Source organism: Chenopodium quinoa, unplaced genomic scaffold, assembly GCF_001683475.1.
Source record: "Chenopodium quinoa cultivar QQ74 unplaced genomic scaffold, ASM168347v1, whole genome shotgun sequence".
NCBI lineage: Eukaryota > Viridiplantae > Streptophyta > Magnoliopsida > Caryophyllales > Amaranthaceae > Chenopodium > Chenopodium quinoa.
The window spans coordinates 192,822-207,948 of record NW_018742669.1 but is presented as its reverse complement, the minus strand read 5'-3'; the positions used below and the strand labels follow the sequence as shown (position 1 = coordinate 207,948).

Here is a 15,127-nt window from a genome sequence, read left to right as displayed (position 1 = left end):
GGATAAGTCACAAAATGGTCAAAAGAGATTGTGTGAATAGTGTATACTCTCAAATGGTGCAGTTTAAAAAAAAAACGGAGAAAGTATTAAAAATATACCTCATAATATATACATTACCTAATGAAGTATTTTCAATACCTTAATGGGATCCCACACACTTAATTGGTAATTAAACTCATCTCTTGCTATGCTAGATTGCTAAGTTGATCTCCAACATTTTTTTTCAATTAGTCGTATACTCCTTATCTCATTCTTAAATATTTAAAGATATTAATAGTTTGTTAGGTTGTTATAGTTTCAAATCAATTTTTATGACTTAGAGAGATACTTTTACATTCACTTTAATTTTTTTTTTTTTTAAACAAATTCTGTAATAGATTTGAAACCATGTATTATATATAACCTTCAAGCTTAAAAATTGTTTTCTAAACCCAAAAGTACAAAGCACGAGATAATTCCAATAAACCCCATAAGACCCCAGAAGACCATGTAGGTAGTTGAAGAATCGGGAGGGATCTTGACTTGTAGAGGGGTTGAGAACGGGTCATGGTCCACATTTCCACAAAAAAAAAAAAAAAAACAATCCAATTCAATTATCCAATAATCCAAAACAACTAAAAAAATAGAAAATCCACATGATGTAGCGCAATTCACAGAGAAAGGTGTGGACTTGCTTACTGACAACAGCAATGGCAGCACTCAATGTCTCCTTCACTCTCAAATTCCCACCAAAATCTTCCCTCTCTCCTCCTAAACCTCATCTCACCTCTTCTCTCTCTTCCCCACTTCATCCTCCTCACATTGTAAGACATTTTTCTTTCCCAATTATCAATCATTTTCAGTTTTTCCACCCTAATTTATTTTATTCTTCTCTAACTTTTCTGGGTTTCATTGATTAACAGGAGCTTCAAAAATTACAAGTATCAAATAATAACAAAAATGGGTTTTTATTACCAATTCTGGATAACCCAATTGCTTCTGCAAGTTTTGCTCTTCTTCTCTCTGCTTCACTTTGCTTCTCTGACCCTGCTCTTGCTTTCAAGGTATTTATTTTCTGCATTTTTCTTTCTCCTTTTTTTTTTTTTTTTTTTTTTTTGGTATGAATTTTCTGAATTAATTTTTTGTTTGGGGAAATTAAAATAGGGTGGAGGGCCATATGGGCAAGGAGTAACAAGAGGTCAAGATTTATCTGGAAAGGATTTTAGTGGACAGACCTTAATTAAGCAAGACTTCAAAACAGTTCGTTTAATCCTTGCTAATTTATTTATTTTTTTTCCTTTTTCTGGGTGAATTTTTTTGTTGTTTCGAATATTAATTATAATGGGTTTTCTGGGAATTGAATTTTGATGCAGTCAATTTTGCGAATGGCTAATTTTAAGGGAGCTAAATTGTTGGGTGCTAGCTTTTTTGATGCAGATTTAACAGGTGTATTTTTTATCTACTTTATAACATGCTTGATTTTGTTGTATAGATGTTAATTGAAATCCTTAATTGCATAGCATAAGTAGAATGTGGCTGTTTCCTTGTTTTGATCAGAATGTGTTATTTGACAATTCTCGATAAATTATAATGGATCATCATAAAACCTAGAGCATATTTAAGTTGCAATCATTGTTGACAAGATGAGAAATATAATGCCTTTTGGAGAAGCAGCTTGTGTAAGATAGACAATCATCATAAATGATAAAATCTAGAGCTTATTAAGTTGTAATAATCGATAATGAAGATTTTAAGGGCTTTCAAGAAGTAGCTGTATTCAATTATAAGCAGTAAGAATCAGCTGAAATGATGTGAATTTAAGGAAAATCCTAAGATATATATACCAGTTGTGAATTTAGAATGTAGGCTTTGGTGAAGTGTTCCCTTAAGAAACTGCTGGGTAGAATTTGTTAATATGGGGTGCTAGATGCGAGTTACTAGACTTGGGTAAAGGTAGAGGAAAATTCAATATGCAAAGGATTGCAAACTAGTCCATTGTAAGGATGTTATCGGATTCTTTTAATGCATATGGGATTACTAATTAGGTCAATATTTAACCATGCAAGAGTGAAGATAATGTGTATGAATATTTAGGGTGTAAGTTGGCTCAAGTTTGGGGGAATTTTAATGGGCCATGGTATGTAAGACATCATATGAAGCGCTATAACAATAAGCATCCTTGGATTGCCCACTGTTTTTTTTGGCAGTAGAATCTATTCTAACTTGATACAATGAAGTTCATAGAGTTGCTCATGTCCTCTTCTCTATCAAAATGTTACGTAGCTTCTATGTTTGCTTTCTACTGTAAATGATCGCAAAGAAGTATCTTGTTCCTGGCTTTCTGCTGGACATGCATAATTTTTTTGTGAATGTTATAATATTGGTTCTGTCTGGTGCTTTAGGGGCTGATCTTTCAGATGCTGATCTGAGAGGGGCAGACTTTTCCCTGGCAAATGTGACCAAGGTAAACCACTGCCTTAAATTCTTGTTAAATGCTATAAAGACATTATTGTTCTTAATGACATGACTATTTTGTAATTTAACGTATGGTAAATGATAGTGACCTACAGCAATGCACACCAGATCCATTTCAATACTAGATAATGGCCTTAAACATAGTGGTAATTTCAGATGGTTTAAACTAGGAAGCACGGGTATGGCAATTTATGGCCGTTTCTCGTACCGGGGACAGCTAGGGGACGGGTACGGGTATGGTACGGGGACGACAAAAATACGTCCCCGGGACGTTTCCAAAAAGTTGGGTACGGCCCGGGGCAAATTCAGGGAACGTCTTGGGTACGGTTCACCTCTTTTTGGATGTCCCCAAGAGCAATTTCAAGAGCCCAATCCCAGTTCAAAAAAAAAAAGAAGGGCCCAATATAGAATATACTTGATTTCTTTACTTGAAAATTTTAATTAGGGACACAATTTAGTCGACCAGACCAAAACACCGGTCAGATCTTCAGTCTCCGGTGACTGTTCAGATCTTCAATGTCCCGCGACCGGTTGTCTCTTTGTTTTTCTTCAACTTCCTGAGTTCTTGCTTTTGTTTCTACTTTTTTATTTTATTTTTTTTTGAGAAAGCTACTTCCTTAATTTTCGATTTGTTCTTTCAGCTTAAGATTTTATACTTTTTTTGAAAATAATGCAGTAGCTATATACCTGAATGGACTCTCACAGTATTGGTAGTAGCACGGGTAGGGGGTCGGTTAACACATCATACAACTCTAAATTGCCTTTGAATTTGTGGTAATGACTAAGTATGGATTTAAATTTCTGAATTTTTAGATTTTTTTTTGTCGTATCCATGCCGTACCCGTTTTTTACATTTTTAATTTTGCCGTTTTCCGTTCCCGTCCCGTCCCCGTATTTGTCCCTGTATCCGTCTCAGTGCCTTCTAGGGTTTAAATACTTCATTTGTTCTTTTTTCAGGCGAATTTAACCAATGCTAACTTGGAAGGTGCTCTAACCACTGGAAATACATCATTTAGAGGATCAGTCATCACAGGAGCTGGTACATACATTCAATTTTTTCATTGTAGATGCATTTTTTTTTTCTCCGAAAAGACAGGCTAATTATAATTACCAAACAGATTTTACTGATGTGCCTTTGAGAGATGATCAACGAGAATATCTTTGCAAAGTTGCTGATGGGTGAGATAGTTTTTAACCAATTAGTAATTTGTACAACTTTCTTCATCTCGCTGTAGTTGAGAGTTGAGACCTTAAGAAGCCTGTCTTTATTTTTAGGGTAAATCCAACAACAGGAAATGACACAAAAGAAACACTATTTTGCAAATAAATTCCAGGTATGTATACTTGTTAATTGTATTTTTGTATTGTTAAAGAAACCTAGCACTACAATGTCAAAGAAACCTTTGTATTTCAAGATTCACAGTGGCTAAACATTTTGAAGCATAGACTGCATTTCATGGTACAGGAATTTCCTTTATTAATAGTTGCATGGTTTCTTTCAGGTTAAGCCCTGTCAAATATGGATCATGTATGTTGTACTTTGGGTGTGCATCTCCGAAGATAAATTCTGATTTTTACGTATAACTTCTGGAAGTTTCGATTATTCACTAGACACGAAAAAAGTTGCAAGATACCAACTGAAGGTGATTTTGCTTATAAAATATGAAGTATGTAATTGTATTGATATAAAAAGGAAACAAGCTACTATCAGGAGCTCAGAAACTGTATTCTTTGACAGAATTATTAAACTGTAAAGAATTTACTTAAAAGAGACAGAAAACCTATTGGAGAGTTTTGGCTCCTTTCCATATTACAATAATGGATCCTTAATTCATAAAAACAAAAAAGCTATTATTCGGTGGCGAAAGGCCGGAAGCTAATGGAGTAGCTGAGCTCAATTGTTCATGCCAGTGGCGTTCTTGAGAGCTTCAGCAGAACCCTCTGCCTTGGCCTTCATTTGTGAACCAGCCTGCATTATAATTTGTGACTCGTTATCTTTTTGATGATTAAACTGATGATAATGGTCATTTACAAACATAAACTTAAACTAAGCCAAACCTCTTGGACTGATTCCTTAGCAGACTGGAGCATGCCACCGGCTTGGCTGGTCTTTTCACTGGCGATGTGTGAAGCCTGGCTAGACTTTTCACTGGCCATGTCTGATACCTGGCTGGTCTTTTCTCCAGCCTTTTCTGACGTTTGGCTGGTCTTTTCTGACATCTGGTTGCTCGTTTCTCCGGCCATCGCTGACATCTGGTTGGTCTTTTCCTGTAATTGGAGAAATAAATGATAATTTTTTTTTTTTTTTTCCTGGCTTTGTACTACCAGAACACCGTTGAGGATTCGATTGCAAGAATGGTTTCAATTATCATGAACTAGGGAGACATTGTATGAATGAATGTAATGCAGTAAAATTATTAACAAAGTTGGATATTCGATATGCTTCAAATCTGATTTACAAGCTTATAATTTTAAGCGTGAGTGTGATAAAGGCATTCATAGTTAAAAATCGATGGTTGGTCGTGCAGTATTCGCTAAGGAGGAAAACATTTTCAGACATCCATATCATGGAAGGTGTGAAAAACATCGAGTGAAAAGAGCAGAACATCATAGCAAAATTACCTCAGCCTGGGCCTTGGCCTCACCGGCGTTGAAGCTTGCATTCTGGGAGTTACTCATGTTGGATATTGCTGAAAGTAATGTAGAAGAAAGTGTGTATGCAGAAGATTAATCAGATAGAGAAGTATGTAATTGCTGATGTTAAAGAACAATTAACTTACGCTATTTATAATGTCTGAAGATCAGCTTTGTACTTAACATGTGTTTTGCAATCCGGAATTTTATTTTAGCCACAATTATACTGTATTTTACAGCACGAATTGTGGAGATTTTGACTCATTCTGCTTTTCTCTATAATTTGTGGTTTGAACTCACTGTAAGAAATTGGAGGTATCACAAATTTCCTGATATAATTGCTTGGTTTTAGTTAAAACATGTAAAAAAAAAAAATCACCCAAAATTTTAGAAATGTACCCTTATAAGAGTGTACATTGTGATACTTATCATCGTAGTCTCATATGAAATACTTCGTATATCATAAGACATCCATGTTTTTTGAAAAAATGAATTTTGACTTCCTATGAAGGAGACGCTATATAGTTTACCTGGCTTCGTGGAGCTTCAGTCTTCATTTCAAAGGTGAACACAGGGTTAGAGTTTGTTAAGGAGAAAACAAACTCATAGAAGCCTGGTGTCACATTTATCAATTATTCGCAAACAATTTTGGCTAGCAAGAATAATGGCGGAGAAATTAAGGTGCATTCTATTCACTTAATTTTCAATTATTTAGAGCTTATTAGACTTCATTAAGACTTATTATAGTTTAGAGTGAACTTAGATAGCCATTATGTGTCCTTAATAGAGCTTTTGTGAACTTATGCTTCTTGAACTTATAGAATTTATCAACACTTTATGGCCTAAATAAGGCCCTGTTTAGTTCACCTTATTTTTACTTATTTCAGAAAAAATAAGTTCAGATCAGATCAGATAAAAAAAAATAAGTTTAGATCAGATCAGATCAGGAAAAATAAGTTCAGATCAGAAAAAATAAGATCAGATCAGAAAAAATAAGTTCAGATCAAATTAATATTATTATTATTATTATTATTATTATTATTATTATTATTATTATTATTATTGATTTATGATGTATCGGATTTGATTTTATCGTTTGTTTGAAGTAGCAACATTGTCTATGTTATTAAATAGCACAAACAATAAACGATAATAATTAAAATTTCATTATAAGCTCCAAATCATAAACGTTTACAAATATAATTTTCATTACAAGAAGTTCCAAATTTCCTTCGCTATATTAAGTTGTACTTCTTTCATTACAGATTTACGATTCTCGTTAAACAAATCATAATCTGCTCTTGGTTCGATTTCTATACCACTATCAATGGGTATATCCAACTCATGTAATCGAATAATATTGTGAAGTGTGAATGTAGCAACCATAATTGCCAATTGTGAAGTGTGAAGTGTGGGTCGGATTAATTCAGGTCGGATCATTTCGGGTTGACTACATTAATGCACATGCACCTACAAAGTAGTAGTATTCGTAAATAGTAATTACTAAATTTGAATAAAGAATGCACATGCATCCAAAAAGTAGTGGTATTCATAAATTTTCATAGGTTTTTTTTGAGACGTAAATTATAATACATTTGATAATAGAGAATTTTTTTGAAAATATTTGAATAAGCTTAAATAGGAAAATAACTCATAGAATTAGGGAAAGAAAAAAAAATATGATGTAATCCTAGATTGCTAGTTAATTTCGGGTCAATAACAAGTTGGGTTGATTTCAGGTCGGGTTAATGATAGATCGGGTTGAATCCGGGTCGGGCTAGTAATAGGTCGGGTTAAATTCGGGTCGGGTTAGTAATAGGTCAGGTTAAATTCGGGTCGGGTTAGGAATATGTCGGGTTGAATTCAGGTCAGGTTAAATTCGGGTTTTGACGGGTTAAAACGGGTCAATGTGTCATTCCACACAACCATACACGCATGAATAAAAAAAGGTTCAATTGAGGAACAAATGAATAAAAAAACACTTAAACGCCCTAAACAAGTTAAATATAAAAGCTTAAATAAAAAAAGGAAAATGAAATCTAATAATCACACCTTTGCTCCATCTTCCAGAAACAATCTCACCTTTTGAAATTTTGGAAACAATTCCATTAACAATAATGAAATTATTATTATTTAATAATAATAATATAATATAATAGTAATAATAATAATATAATATAATATAATATAATAATATAATACAATATAATATAATATAATAATAATAATAATATAATAATAATAATAACATAATATCATGGTAATATAATATCATATAATAATAATAATAATATAATATAAATTGAATGATAATAATAATAATAATAATAATAATAATAATAATAATAATAATAACGATAATAATAATAATAACAATAATAATTAAACATTAATATTGATTAACATTAAAAGTAGAATATTGAAATAATTAAAATAAGGTCAAATCAGAAAAAAAAAAATAAGTTCAGATCAGATCAAAAAAAATAAGTTCAGATCAGATCAACTAAAATCAGGTGAACTAAACAGCCTCTAAGCATAAACATCAAAAAACTTCCACAAGATAATTAACAGCTTTATTACTTCAGAAAGATAATATTACAAAGATGTCAACTGTCTAAGGACTCAAGGCTGTGTTCTGTATAGTTCATTGTAGGCTGACGTCGCCGAAGGCGAACATGAAGGGTTACATTTACATACCTACACAGACGATCTTCTAAGCAGAGAAAAAATAGCATCTGTGTGGAGTATTAGTGTACATAAACTAACTCTAATCTACTCCTAGTATAAGAAAAGAAAAAAGATAAAGTGGAGGAGAGTGCTCCTTCCTTTTCCTCTTCTATTTATAAACTTCGGTGCAGCCTTAAATAGAGCCGAACCTCCACATTACCTGAAAATTCAAAGGATTACTATTAGATCAACCATTTTGTTCTTTCCTACTATCCCATGAGATTACAGTTGCATATACAAGCATCTAGTTATCGGGCTAGAAATCCCTTTGCTTTCTAGCATGAGAATGTTTAGATATTCAATCTAAGAGGGGCTGATCTGAATCCTGAATAGCAGGACGCCAGAACATGACATTGATGATCAACAACACTGACTAAAAATTGCACTAATGTAGAACCATGAAGTATTTCGTAATGCAAGGACTTTTCTTGGAATCAATGCATCAGCGTTTCCTGCCATAATCTGACCCAAATTTACTGACATTATCAGCATATCATAGTATCCTGCTCCCACTAATGCATTCTCTTCATCAGTTTCAGTTTTCTTTCAAATTTAAGTGCAGACAATCCATTTATTATTGACAGATTCAAGACTCCAATGAGCACAGAATAAAAACATAGTGATCTGATGGACAGAGCATATGGCAAGCCCTTCACTGCTTACTGTTGCAGGAAGGCAGTCATCCAGATTCGAATTTAGTATCTCCATTCGCATGTCATGATTGCATTTCATACAATCATATCTTTAACTAAGTGGAAAAACCATTCAGCCTGTAAATTTGCACAAATTCAACCTCACAAAGTCAACTCCTAGATGAAACATTTTTGTATAATACTAATGCAGTAATGCTGTCTAAAATGTAGGGGGGTACTTGATTAGAGTACACTAAGGAAACAAACAATTAATCGACTAACATATCTAAAATGAAATTAAAAGAAAGAAAGAAAAAACTATAAGCTAACCTTCACATAGTGATAGTTTCCCTCGGCTTACAGCTTCTAATCATTATTCGCATATTACTGTACACAGTCGGGCTGTTTCTAATCTGGCAGCACTCCCTTCGTGGTGCCTGTTCATGCAAACATGTTAAACTTGTTAGTACACATAACTAAATTAAACCTTAAAGTTACACTGTATATTCCCTCGACATACGTACCACATGAAACAGATAAGATGCATTCTCATGGTCATGAAGCAGGGCATCAACTCTAGTGACCAGACATATTATAACGAAAAAGTACGTCACAAGGGCAGGCCTATATGGTCAGTAATGATAATTGCTGCTAAAACTTTTTTAAGCAACCAAAATCAAGGAAAAAAACAGATTTTTTCAAAGATAAAACATATCGTTCTGCGGAGTATATTAATTTAGACTGATATAGAAAGTCCGGGTGTTGTTAAAATACGTCCCACAATAGAAGTCTGAGTCCCCCATTTAAATAGTTCTAAGTCTACCATTGCAAGGTCATACCAGTTCATTCTTCATTGCTGAAACTATGGCCAGTTGCTCAAATACTCAAAACACAGTAGCAAAATGCACAACAGAGATATAATCAATGAGGAAGCAAAATTCTTCTTCTAAGGAAACAAACCTTCATCCACTTCTCAGGGCCCGTCTTTGAAGCAGAAATTGTTATATTATCCACTGAAATTGCATTCTTGTAAGCTGATTGCTCACATTCTTTTCCATCAGCAGCAGTAGCCCTCTTATAAGTACTTACAGTTTCACCTTCACCAACCTCCTTAACTTGGTCCAGGAAATAAATGATAGGCCTCTCACAAGGATCATCCTTCATGGGACGGGTATTGAACACAAAAGGTCCATCACTAGAACTGCGCCAGGTACGAAATGTCTGCAGAGGTATACTGAGGACCTTGGATGGAATAAGGGAAGGATATAACTGCACGGTATAGCCCCACGATATGGATACCGACCATTTACGGCTGTGATCATAGCAGAAACTCTGCTGAATGGTAAGATCAGGGTCAGCATGGTACGCATGCAACAGCCTTTTTAGAGAGTCCAACTGATTTTCACCAGGAAACAAGGGCTTTGCACCAAGAAGATGGTGTAGTGACACCAAGGGAGCCACAGGATGTGCAGCTAGAAGACCATAGACGTCTCCTCTAATGTCAAGCTAAGAAAGAAAACAAATGAAAACTATCATAAACAAAACAATCAAAATAAAATAAAAATCTTTTTATAATAAAAACAAAATATACTTATATGCATCAATCTGATTAGCAAGCCAGCCCTAAACATGAACAAGGGGCTTTTCCACTCTTTTCATTGATGAGTTAAGCTCTGCAAAGCAACAAATGTAGTTCGCTACTTCCATCGTTCAAGAGCTAAATTAACATACAAGGGATACCATTTTTAAAATGTCCCATGTATAACATACAAAAATTTGGGAAAGGATTTTCCCTCCAAAATTTCACTGAAGTTGGGACACACCCACTTATTCTCTTTTTAATCTCTACACATTCTTGGTCAAAAATCCCCTTGCCCATGAACAATGTCAACTTATCTTTGGAATCAATGTGGTATTATTTTCATCATCCTACTAATAACATAGGTTGTTACAGCATAAAGTAGCCCACATCAAATTGTATTTTGTTTCACAAAATAAACATCCTATGTTCTTTTTGCATCCAAAAACATGTACCAAGAGACTAAGACCAATTTACTGGTATGCCCGTCAACGATTATGTAATTTTATTAAAATACATTGCTCCATAGAGTCCCTACAATAGTTCACAGTTGTCTAAGCAAACCACTTGTCTTTTTTCCTTCAGGAACAAAGGATTAAAAAATTAAACTTAGAATACTTTCTTTTCTTAGTCCACCTAATCCGGAGCAATTTCCTACTACTATTTCAAAATAAGAATATTGAAATCATAACCAAAAGGAACTCGACTAGGTCCACATGAAATTATACCATATAACAAGGTGTTATAATTTTGACAGGCAATAACAGAACAGGAACACCTGAAAGCAACAAAAGTTTGCCACTTTAAAAGATAGAGACTTGTTGATAGCACTAGTAGTAATATAAAAGGAAAAAAAAAAAAAACACCACCGTCTAAAGTGGATCACCAACAAAAGTGAAATGCTATGAAAGTGGGGTTAGGTGTTTTTAAAGGGACAGGCACGCACGCACATACACACACTAATTAAGAAGGCCATTGGTTTTGGTACTATCACATTAGAAACCTTCCCTCCACACACCAAACCATGCCACTAACTCACAGGTTGTAGAAAGTATGTACGTAAAGTATTTCTTAAGATTGTCAAAGGCTATGAAATCATTTATTAAGTTATACTTTAATAGTCAAAGTTAGCAAAAAATAGATTTGAATAATAAGGCTTCATAAGGAGAAGAAAAAAGTATACATTTTGAAGTTTGGCTTGCAGCATTTTATCATTTTGTATTAAAAGCAACCAACTTCTGCATTTTGTATTAAAAATTCATGCTACAAGCTAAGTAAACTACTAATATCATCAAAAGATCAAATAAACAAAGTGATCATGCCTATTTATAGAATGCTAAGAGTTGTGATCATTTTGTCTTAAAAGATCAAATAAACAATTAATTCCCCCAGCCTATAACTTTGTTAAAATAATTATTTCCTCCGCCGACAATTATGTGCAACAAAGGAATATTTTATATCTCACAAATAATACCCCTTTGTTGCACATAATTGAGGGCGGAGGAAGTAATACGAGTACGAAGTATGCTGTGTTTCCTATATAGCTTTCCAAAATAGCTGGTTAAAAATTCTTATCTTCTGTCTTTTTAAAATGCCAGCGTTAGTATTATGTGAATAGATCTAGCCATATACACTGGACACTTGGGCAACTGGTTGGAAATACAAAAATGCCGCATGTGCTCCTCGACACTTGGCGATGATTAACATTGTTTGGTGAGCAACTTCCTTCAGTCCTTCACTCAAAAAACTCACTACGGCTCGAAAAGAATTGCCAAACTATTATTCCGTTGTTCAAATTACACAATCAAAGTGACTTTTAATAATGGACGGCTTCAGTACATGATTATTATAAGTCGTATATGATTTGAACATTTAGCATCAAACACAAGTTGTCAAGACGTGCACTTTAGTTATTAGCTGAAATAAATGGACATGCAAGTAATTTCGTTAATGAAAAAGGATCTCAATAAAACATAATATCAATTGGGCAAAATGATCAATAGAGTGGACCAAATGTGCATATACTCCATTCATTTTTGTTTCATTTGGGGTAAACAAAATTACTGTCTAAGAAATTTAGTACAAATAATAAATATCATTGCCAAAATTTCATGATTCTACAGTCAAATTATATCACAAGCAGACTACGCAGTTCACACATTAAAAACTGACAGACTGCCTACCTTAAGATACTTTACAACTTTTCAAATCAGAAACAGAATGATATACAACTCCATAGTAGACACTCATTATATTTTACCCGTTTTTTTAAAATGTCATTAGTACATCAAAACAACTTAATACTAAGGTCTATTTTCTTCAAGTCATTAACATACAACATACTTGATATGTTTCACTAATAATCTACTTAAACGACAAAAATCAGTCTAAATCAGCACATAGCTCAAGCCCTCAAATCCACAAATAGCATTTAATAAAAGAAGATAATATCAATACCAAATTTTCTCAATATGTTGAAAAAGGCTTCAATTTCTGGTAAATGTGATTAATGAAGTCATCACCAAACTAGCAAGTTGAGTACTAGACATCATACATACACGACTACACAAGTCACAAGTGTATAATGGTCTAAATTGGCAACTCGCCAACCCCAACACGTGGAACATTCCCTACAAAGCCTGATTGTTTGTCCAACACCCAGAATTTATGAACATGAGTCTATCTATGCCATACACAAAGTCTTCAATTTTGGAAACTATAATTCCCATTTCACTCCATTCTTGAATGACGACATACCCAGATTGTTCACAGGAATAACACCTCGTCCAAATTTAGTTATCACATTATTACTTCAAATTACGCAATCAACGTGACAACCAATTCTGGACACAACATTTTAATATATGCAATTTCAAAGTTGAACTTAAGTCATAATTAGTCAAATAAACCCAGAAAAAATAATAATTTAAAAAGTTTACCTGATGAAAGCCAGGTTCTTTAGTTAGAGGAACACCAAGCTCAGCAACACAAGCAGAAACTTTCTCATCAGACCCATAAAAATTATGATATCTCTTAATACACCCATCCAAAATCCTCACCAATTCACAAGCTAAACCATAACTCACCGCAAAACCACCCCCACCAAACGCAGTTCCATACCCATGCATCACATCTTGCTCAACGCTCTCACTGGAGCTCCCGATGTAGTACATTTCGCGGTGATCGTACTTTGACAGCACCTTCACGAGGTTGTCCGTGAAGAACACGGTGTCGTCGTCCCCCATCACGAACCACCTCACCCCAGGCAACCCGACATCGAAGCTTTCCTTCAGTATCCGGGCCATTCGATCGGAGTTCGAATGGTCATTTCGATTCGGGCCGAATTGGAATTCGGCCCGACTCGAAACCCGGTACGGAGGAAAGCTTCCCGGGGTGGTCTTAGGAGGATGATCATCCAACCAGACAAACCCACGAGTAGTGTTGGGGTTCCACCATAGCTGGGAGTACTCTCGTCGAGCCTCCCATGTCTTGGCAGACCCACCAAGCCCGAACATTATATGGGTCAGCCGGGTCGGGCCAGGGTCCGGGCTCGATAAATTACAGGAATAATGTGATGAATAAAAAGAAGAAGAAGGGATGACGGCGGAGAGAGAGGAGAATATGCGAGTTGAGGAAGGAGGGAGGGTGGTGAGTAAGGCGGTGAGGGCAAAAATGGAAATAAATAAGAGGAGAGAGAGAAGTAAAGTGGATTTTATTAAGCGAAAGAGGTGATTTTCATGGGGTTTATTATATGAGTTTGAAGAGTTTTTCATGGTGTTATTGTTTTGGTTCATTTTGATTTTCTGGGAATTTGATTTTGGAGTTGCAGAGATAAAAGGAAGAAGAAGAAGGGTAAAAGAGGGAGAAAGGTACGGTTTTTTGTTTTTGAAGGTATAGGAAAGTGAGTTGTGTTTGTTTGTGTGGTTTCTTTTGATTTTTTCTATTTTTTTTTTTCAAAAAAGGTGGAAACAACTCAAACAAAACAAGAAATTTATTATGTCGGTCAAACTTTGGTCACAAAAAGTCAACTATTTTTTGAAATATTTTTGTGAGGTGATCAATGAAATTAGTATAGTGGAAACATTTGAGAGAACTATGCAATATTTATGTCTTCCGCAATAATACAATAGGACTGTTTGAGATTTGAGATCAATGAGATATAATAGTAGTAATCAAATCTTATTCGATTTTTAATTTATAAGCTTCAAAAGGACAATGTGTTTCTAGGATTTTAACTTCCATAATAGTATGTAGATTTAGGATCAACCCCTAGCAAAAGTTATAAGGTGTTAAATTATTGTTGGAACCATAAGTATCTAAACCAAATGATTTTGATAATAATGCTTAGATATATGTAAATTACGAATATGTGGTTAATCTAAGCTCCTAATCTTGTAAATCGATCGGTTTCATAATCAAAGTATGCATTATTTCTTTCATATGAACACTTCTCAATGAAATTATCCACGGAGATACCTAACACAATAATTACATAGATCATTTGGAACCTTAATTATATAATTTATAATAAAAATGTGAAGTCAAAATATATACTTTCTCCGTTCTGTTTTTATCGCATCACTTACTACTTTAGGAAGTTTACTTATTTTGCATCATTTCCTTTTTAGGATAAAAAATATTTTTGTTCACACTGCAAATACCCAACATACCCTTACTTTTTCACACTTACTTTTTTATTTTATCTTACATTACATGGACGATTTTGTATTTTTACGTTTCTCTCTCTTACTTTTTCCCACTACCAAATTTTGCCTCCAAAACCCCTATGATGCAATAAAAAAAACGGAGGAAGTATATATATACACACACTCCATAGTTTAATCATTTGGACGAAAAAAATTAGGTGAGTCGAACCACGATGAGTCCAATATATCTGACAATAATAATCTAATATCTGACAATAATATTCTAATATATGACATTAATATTCTAATATCTGACATTAATAATCTAATATTTGACATTAGAATATTATTGTCAGATACATTGAACTCATGGTAAGTTCAGTCTCACGCAAAATCTTCTCTTATTTGAAACCTTGTTTCCTACCTATCTTAATTCGGGTCAAGTAGGTCCATGT

The 15,127-nt window shown here is 34.1% G+C and overlaps 3 protein-coding genes across 4 annotated transcripts; 1 reads left to right on the top strand and 2 right to left on the bottom strand.

The window, feature by feature from the left end:
* Window positions 1-373: 373 nt before the first annotated feature.
* LOC110722308 (thylakoid lumenal 15 kDa protein 1, chloroplastic-like) lies at window positions 374-4,236 on the top strand. The gene is made up of 9 exons (XM_021901581.1): window positions 374-803; window positions 903-1,043; window positions 1,144-1,239; window positions 1,353-1,425; window positions 2,382-2,443; window positions 3,412-3,493; window positions 3,573-3,633; window positions 3,730-3,788; window positions 3,957-4,236. The coding sequence occupies exons 1-8, from the start codon at window positions 690-692 to the stop codon at window positions 3,779-3,781; spliced, it is 681 nt and encodes a 226-aa protein (XP_021757273.1). The 5' UTR covers window positions 374-689; the 3' UTR covers window positions 3,782-3,788; window positions 3,957-4,236.
* Window positions 4,237-4,264: 28 nt separating this feature from the next.
* On the bottom strand, window positions 4,265-5,299 carry LOC110722309 (late embryogenesis abundant protein 2-like). The gene is made up of 3 exons (XM_021901582.1): window positions 5,077-5,299; window positions 4,513-4,722; window positions 4,265-4,423 (listed from the first exon to the last, which is right to left on the bottom strand). The coding sequence occupies exons 1-3, from the start codon at window positions 5,131-5,133 to the stop codon at window positions 4,349-4,351; spliced, it is 342 nt and encodes a 113-aa protein (XP_021757274.1). The 5' UTR covers window positions 5,134-5,299; the 3' UTR covers window positions 4,265-4,348.
* A 2,325-nt stretch (window positions 5,300-7,624) lies between these two features.
* Window positions 7,625-14,174, bottom strand: LOC110722306. Of its 2 annotated transcripts, XR_002511567.1 has the most exons (5): window positions 12,966-14,174; window positions 9,408-9,953; window positions 8,778-8,884; window positions 8,479-8,585; window positions 7,625-7,975 (listed from the first exon to the last, which is right to left on the bottom strand). XR_002511567.1 is itself a non-coding variant. In XM_021901579.1 (4 exons), exons 1-3 carry the CDS (start codon window positions 13,818-13,820, stop codon window positions 8,780-8,782), a joined length of 1,506 nt encoding a protein of 501 aa, XP_021757271.1. In that variant the 5' UTR covers window positions 13,821-14,173; the 3' UTR covers window positions 7,625-7,975; window positions 8,778-8,779. The 2 variants fall into 2 exon arrangements, 1 of the variants encoding a protein (XP_021757271.1); XM_021901579.1 differs by lacking the exon at window positions 8,479-8,585 and having other exon boundaries at window positions 12,966-14,173.
* Window positions 14,175-15,127: the final 953 nt, after the last annotated feature.

What these genes read in the sequence shown, in the direction of transcription:
- LOC110722308 (XM_021901581.1), top strand. Translation starts at nt 690, where the DNA reads ATGGCAGCACTCAATGTCTCCTTCACTCTCAAATTCCCACCAAAATCT. An exon ending in ACCCTGCTCTTGCTTTCAAG is followed by an intron (nt 1,044 to 1,143) that starts GTATTTATTTTC and finishes AAATTAAAATAG; the next exon opens with GGTGGAGGGCCATATGGGCA. An exon ending in TTAAGCAAGACTTCAAAACA is followed by an intron (nt 1,240 to 1,352) that starts GTTCGTTTAATC and finishes ATTTTGATGCAG; the next exon opens with TCAATTTTGCGAATGGCTAA.
- LOC110722309 (XM_021901582.1), bottom strand. Translation starts at nt 5,133, where the DNA reads ATGAGTAACTCCCAGAATGCAAGCTTCAACGCCGGTGAGGCCAAGGCC. An exon ending in AGGCCAAGGCCCAGGCTGAG is followed by an intron (nt 4,723 to 5,076) that starts GTAATTTTGCTA and finishes CTCCAATTACAG; the next exon opens with GAAAAGACCAACCAGATGTC. An exon ending in CTAAGGAATCAGTCCAAGAG is followed by an intron (nt 4,424 to 4,512) that starts GTTTGGCTTAGT and finishes ATTATAATGCAG; the next exon opens with GCTGGTTCACAAATGAAGGC.
- LOC110722306 (XM_021901579.1), bottom strand. Translation starts at nt 13,820, where the DNA reads ATGAACCAAAACAATAACACCATGAAAAACTCTTCAAACTCATATAAT. An exon ending in AAGAACCTGGCTTTCATCAG is followed by an intron (nt 9,954 to 12,965) that starts GTAAACTTTTTA and finishes TTTCTTTCTTAG; the next exon opens with CTTGACATTAGAGGAGACGT. An exon ending in GCCCTGAGAAGTGGATGAAG is followed by an intron (nt 8,885 to 9,407) that starts GTTTGTTTCCTT and finishes TTGCATGAACAG; the next exon opens with GCACCACGAAGGGAGTGCTG.